Raw genomic sequence first — 6,422 nt, forward strand, 5'->3', positions numbered from 1 at the left:
CAGACTCCGGTGTGACTTCAGCCTGGCTGGCCCCTGAAGTACTGGGATGCAGGTCAGGGCTTAGAGAGACTCCTCACACTGCTCAGATACTGATCCAGCAAGCACTACACACACAGTACCGCTAAAAAAAAATATGCGGGCAACACCTCTGCAAGGCAACCTCACCTATGATCCATTTAACGTTGAAAGTAAAGTATTTTCAAAAGCACTTCAGCTCCTCAAAGCAAGTTACTAGTGGCTAAAGGGTAAACAGAGCAGGAAACACAGAATGTTTCAGATAGGACAGATTAAAGAGAAGAATGTTTGGGGTTTTTTCACTGTTACAGTTGTATATAGTATTACAAACATAATCCATAACATTTTGTAGTGCATTTGTCAGTTTACTTTTGAATAGAGGCTTTGTCACATGCCCTCAGCAATTGTCTCACCTCCAAGTTCACTCCAAAGAAGGAATCTGCTTACAGGTCTCTTCACAGAAGGAAAATGGTCCAGACATTCCTGGACCCAGCCAGAACTGGAAGCTCATTTTACAGTGCAAAGACCAAAAGTCTTAATTCTTTGTAACAAGTTACACAAGAGACAAAGTTCTTTGAAGTCATCCAAAAAGAGAAGTACACCAATGTGCTGCAGCAAGACATCAAGCTCCAGGTACTCCCTCATCTCCCCCTCACAACCATAAAACCCCACCACTTCAGCACCACTTTCCCATTAATAGTCCTACAGGCCCAATGAACCCTCAAAACAGTCACATCGGGACTGTACCTAACGTGGGTCCAGCTGCCTTGGAGTGCTGGTCTTGGTTTTAAAAAGATGCTCCTCTGAGGACGAGTATCTACATACACACATCTATGGAGAGAAGAGGTATCTACACCAAGGCAGGAGAGGATGATCAAACCAAAGAGCTCGTTGGCTCCGTTCAGGCAGCTTAAACAAGGGCAGAAGGAAGCAGTTGAAGATAAGAACCTGCAGCTGCTCCAACAGACCCTTCACAACTTGAGCAGAACAGAAATGTATATATTGCTGAAGCCAGACTTGGAATAAAATTACACTCCTGGCCCTTTATAAAAGTTGTTTCCCCTCCTGCCAAAGAGAAAGTAGAAATAAAGGTCAATATTAAAAAGAAAAAAATTGAGTCTATCTTGATGTGAGTTAAATCTCCAAAGACTCTGAGCCAGATGAGTCTGATTCAGATTTTTCCAAGCTCACATAAATTAAAGCCAGCACATCAGCAATCCTAGAAAGCTGCTATAAATTCACTTTTCATGTTAAACATGCAGAATTAAATTGAACATTCACCACTAATGCATACAAGAGGAACATGCCAATAGTTACACTATAAATAAACCCCTCTTTTTTCACTGGCTTAAATTGCATACTATATAACAAAGTGCTGGAGAGCGACGTCCGCGTGTATTAGAAAAGTCAAAGTGCTGGAAGGAAATGGAAGAATCAGCAAGTACAACGTGACTGCAGTTTGAGAGCGGAGCTCGTGAGTTCTGCATTCAGGGCAGTCATCGTTTATTCAGAGAAAAGAGCGAGACATCCCGGAGGCTGCGCAGGCTGGCACTGATGTCCCGCCTCTGTTTCAGGTTGCATCTTCCGGTGTATTGGGTCACGTAGTTCTCAGGCACGCGTCCCCTCCGGGACAGGATATCCACCATGTGGCTGAGCTTCGACCGGATAGTGGAGTAGTGGAATTGCCTCTCTTTGTGCAGTTTTTGGAAATACTCTGCCCTGTGGCTGCTAGAATATTCAAAGGACCGGAGAGAAGAGACTGAGCCAGTAGAGCCTGCAAGAGAGCCCTGGGATGACGACGAAGAGAGCGACCACAGACTGGAACTCAACACAGCCTTTCCAGCCAGGGAAGACCCTTCTTTTGACAACTTTCTGGGAAGCAGCGGTGTTTCTGTGTACTCATCTTCCCAGGTCTGTGTCACTGCTGACTTCAGCAAAACCGAAGTCTGAGTGCCCGCCACTCTGGCAGCAACAGAAGCCTGAGCACCAGTTTCTGCTGTTACAGTGTTGGTCTGCGTGGCAGTGTCACATGTGGTCACTACAGGTTTCTCTTCCCATGGGCTGGTTTGAGTTGATGCGCTTTTCTGTTCCACTATGGCCTCTTGATCGCTGAACCACTCCTCCTCAAGGAGGCTACAAGATTTGCCTCCAGGAGTATCTTCAGCCTGATCTGGTTCTTCCAGCAGTTTCTTTGGAGTACTAGACAATCTGGCAAACTCTGCTCTCAAGTTGCTTTCCACAGTATATTCTTTAGGGGACTCTATTTGGTTCGTCAGGTGATCAAATATCCCGCTGTTCCTGCAGCTCCATTTAGGGCTGATGGGCATCGACTGGGCATAAAGAATCCTGAACTGGAGGTCAAAGTGTTCAACGACTTGACCTGACAAGACCAGCAAGTTACTGCTGTTCAGCTTCCCATCAGACCACGTGAAACTATTGAAAATGAACCAAGATTCAAAGTTAATCTCCAGCACATTTCAACGCACCTGGTTACAGAGAGCAGGACTCAGAAATGCTGGGAATAAGGAAGGCATAAAGTCAACAGACCATTCACTCACCCTTCAAGAAGAGCTCTACTTAGCCACGGCCAAGTGGCTGGCAACAAGCTGTGTAAACCAGTTTGCCAGAGCTGTTCCCAGTCTTGTATTAGTCCCACTCAGACCCAGCCAGTCCGCTTTGGCATTTGTTAACACCAGGCCAACAGCAAAGCCAACACACCCTTCCTGCAGAAACCCTTTCTACAGCCTCACCAGGCACCAGCACACCTCAGTACTTGCCTGTAAGAGCCCGTTGTCACTCTGATGCCATCAATTAACATGAACTTCTCATGGACTTTCCCAACAATTTTGGCACCCGACCTCAGGCAGTATGTGTTCCCTGTGAGAGTTCGCACTCTCAGCAGCTGTTTCAGAAAAGAGGAGGAAAAGGAACATCGGATTTAAGCTAACTGCTGAAAAGTTTTGATTAGCAATTCTGTATCGAAGCAGCTACGTGCACTATGGAAGATAAGAATGGAATGAACTTCCTCACACTGTCTGCATGTGTTATTAGTTACACAGTGCTGAACTTGTTAGGAGAGTCCGAGGAGAAAACAGCTGGCTCTAATTAATTGCTGCCCACAAATCTCCAAGTGTTTCCCCATCCAGAGAAACCCTCACTGGAGTGAACGTGACCCTGTCCAAACCAAGTCATAACAGCCATGTCACCTCATATTCAGAGGAATTCTGCAAATCACCTGGGTCACATCGCCCAAACCCTTTTAAAAGAAAGCAGTTATGTATTTAGGAGAGAAATGAGATGTTACCAGAGCTACACCACCCTTGAGCTTCCCATGGTTCTGTTTCCCTTAGCGAGCAGCATCTTGAGCCAGAGCATAAAGCTACTTAAATCTCGCAAAATAAAATGCTTCAAAGTTGATGCTTCCTGAAGAGAGGGATGGCAGTGGGTGCTCCACCGGCTGCATAGCACGGCTGGAGCTCCTCCATACGGGTGGCGCAGGGCAGCAGCTGTGCCACCTTCTCTGCAAGGGTTTCTCTGAGTTTGGGAGCAGACTCACATGTTGGATTAGAGACCATACTGAAACCATGCAATACCAAGTCTTGATCCCCAAGAACTGAGAAACATTTCAAGAAAACCCCCTTTGATACCAGTTGTCACAGAGATGGGATGCTTCAGCCTCTCAAGGAAGTCTGATGTTTTAGAGAAAGGTATCTTTGATATCCAGAACCAGGAACTGCACCAAAAAAATAAACCAAGCCACACCCACCCATGTTTAGTACTTACACTTTCCTGCTCAGGACAAACTCCCAAATTCTTGCACATGTCCAAGAAAAGGGGTAGAAAGTCCTGATCAAGAAGGATATAGACAGGGACTCTGCGGTTGTTATAGGCATCCTGAAGGTCACTGAAGATATCGATATCTGTGAAGGAATCCATCACAAGGGCAATCACCTGCAAGAGAAGCGACGACACTTGTTCAAGGGCTTTATTGGACACAAGGCCAGATCTCTGCCTCCTGCTGCTGTCATCAATGGCAGATGCACATTTCTTTGTCCTGCTGCACAGGCTCTGGCAGGTTATAGCAGATTTCTATATTGCCACAACATTTCTGTAAACTCGTTGTGCCCTGGAGTGCAAAGCATAAGCCTGAAGAGGTTTTTCCTCATGTCTGCTGCTGCTTTTGTACACTCTCACAGCCTGCATTCCTACATGGTCCCCATTAGCTTCACAAGAAATCCTTCCACTCACTCAACAGCTCTTCACAGAGTGCAAGTCCTAAAATGGGAAGATTTTCTTTTGATGGGCCGAAGACAAGATGACAGCCCTACATTTATGATCAGTCTCTCCAGCTATATCAGAGCCACATCACACACCATTTCAGTGCTAGAATTCTCACCCTTCAAGCACAGGAACACACGTCCACATGGGGACGCAAAGGCATAAAGGCTTTGGCTTCACTACTTCTCTCTTTCTATTAGACCATCCTGAAGGACAACGATCATGCAGCCTCTGGGGTACCTGGCACCCATCCTTATCCAATCCACACACTGCTGCAACACACCGGAGCAGAGCTGTGTGTGGCATTGCCTGAACTCACAGGAAACATTTCCCACAAGAACAGGCAAAGCTTTGCATTCCCACCCGTGCCCCGCTCCCTGAGGGTCTGGCACTGCACGGAGGAGTTCTCAGCTATGACACACACAGGGACGCTGGTATTTCTAGATAGGGTTGGTTTATGCTATTGCCTCTTATGTGTCTCCTGTGCTTTTCTCCACCCACTCACTCATCTAAGTGTCAAGGGAAGATAAAACAAAATACAATGCTTTTAACAAGACCAGATGAGTGAAAAAATAACCCCTGAAAACAGAACAAATAACTCTAAACCCCTTGGAAATACTGGTGCCTTCAAATGCTCGTTTGAGTTCTAATCTCAGAATCAGCAGCTGAAAGAAATACACTTTCACGCAAAGTGAGCACAAGTACAGTTCAGTTTAGAGGAGAGAGAAGAGCCTTTTCTCTCCACTCACCCAGTCAGGATGGCAGAGGCAAGACAGCACATGTTCCCTTGAGCCACTCAAGGTAACTGCGTTTGAGCGAGCTGGGAGGAGACTATACAGCATCTGAAGTCTTCCCGTTCCTCACATTAACTCGAGGAACTCGGACGTGATTGAGCAATATCACACAGCATTCAGTAAATTATAGAGGGCCAAAACACCTCTCTGTTCTGTGTTCACAGCAAGACTCCCTGACTGAGGCATGTACGCAGCCATGGCAGGGACAGCTCGCCTGGCTCTTGGCTCAGCACAAAGGCAGGCGTTTGGCAAACGCGACAAGCAAGAACGTTACAAACAAGTGCAGCTTTCTGGAGAACCAGATGTTTTCATGGAGGCACCAGCCTGGTCTCATCTACCTGATCAGGATCCTTTGAGAACAGAGCTCCCTCTGGGACCATTCCTGGCCAGAAGCCCATCATTCATGTCATCCTCACGCACGCCTAATCTTCTGCACTCAGAAAAGGGCAGGGACTGAGCTCAGTTGCTGATTCGGGGTGTGCCATGTGCGAGCAGTTACACACAGAGCAGGGGTTGCTTCACCTGGCCACCTGAAGAGGAAGCTGTACATTTAAATTCTAGCTGAGCCAATTGAACAGCTGCTAACAAGAAGGGTGGTTCCCTCCTGGGGATTAGGGTTGGAGGCTATAAACTCAGGTAACATAATGAACTACTGAGAACAGTTAAAAGTTACTGCACCACAAGGTTTTTAAGCCTTATTTCCCATCAGAACAAAGCCATCACTCCTGTAGGAGGGAAGCCCTGCTAAGAGCAGGTCTGCACGTTACTTTGGGACAACTAATGAGGTGAAGAAAGGTGTTATAATCATGGTGGTACCGCCGTGAAGAACTTTCTTTTCTACAAAAAGCCTTTATGTCATATCCTTTAAGGGACAGTAGGAGGTTTCTGTCAGTGAATCTGGCCTGCCGAGCACATCAATAAGGAACCTGGAATAGGAAACCTCACGCTCTGCCTAGGAGCAAAATCAGCTTGCTGCCAGCGGGTGGTCTGGCCGCAAAGAGCAGCAGCGGTCCTGCGCGCAGTACTGGGAAACCTCTGGAGCAACACAGCCAGGAAAGCAAGATTCCGCGAGTGTGGCACGTAGAGTACACACGCTGTCAGGATGAGCGTCACTCGCTGTGTGTGTGTCCTCCTAACGAACTCCGCAGGGGTTTTAGAACCACTTGGCCTTAATTAATGTCACACGAGGGAGATGCTCTTCGACACAGTTGCTGATTTTTGTACTGTCTCCCTGACCCGCTGCAGAAGGGCCCCGGGCAAGGCGCTTTTGTGAAGCGGAGCGGGTCTCCCCGCAGGCGCGGCCGCACTCACCTGCCGGGCGGAGCGGATCTGCCG

At 47.4% G+C, this 6,422-nt stretch overlaps 1 protein-coding gene across 1 annotated transcript; it reads right to left on the bottom strand.

Annotated features, from left to right (window-relative positions):
- Positions 1-1,511: 1,511 nt before the first annotated feature.
- On the bottom strand, positions 1,512-6,419 carry FAM83D (family with sequence similarity 83, member D; the record flags this gene model as incomplete). The annotated part of the gene is made up of 4 exons (XM_010140487.1): positions 1,512-2,448; positions 2,793-2,917; positions 3,799-3,966; positions 6,399-6,419. Coding segments are annotated over 4 exons (1,251 nt in total), but the record flags the coding sequence as incomplete, so codon positions are not given.
- Between the last annotated feature and the right edge of the window lie 3 nt (positions 6,420-6,422).

The sequence above is a fragment of the Buceros rhinoceros genome, unplaced genomic scaffold (genome assembly GCF_000710305.1).
Source record: "Buceros rhinoceros silvestris isolate BGI_N320 unplaced genomic scaffold, ASM71030v1 scaffold2137, whole genome shotgun sequence".
NCBI lineage: Eukaryota > Metazoa > Chordata > Aves > Bucerotiformes > Bucerotidae > Buceros > Buceros rhinoceros.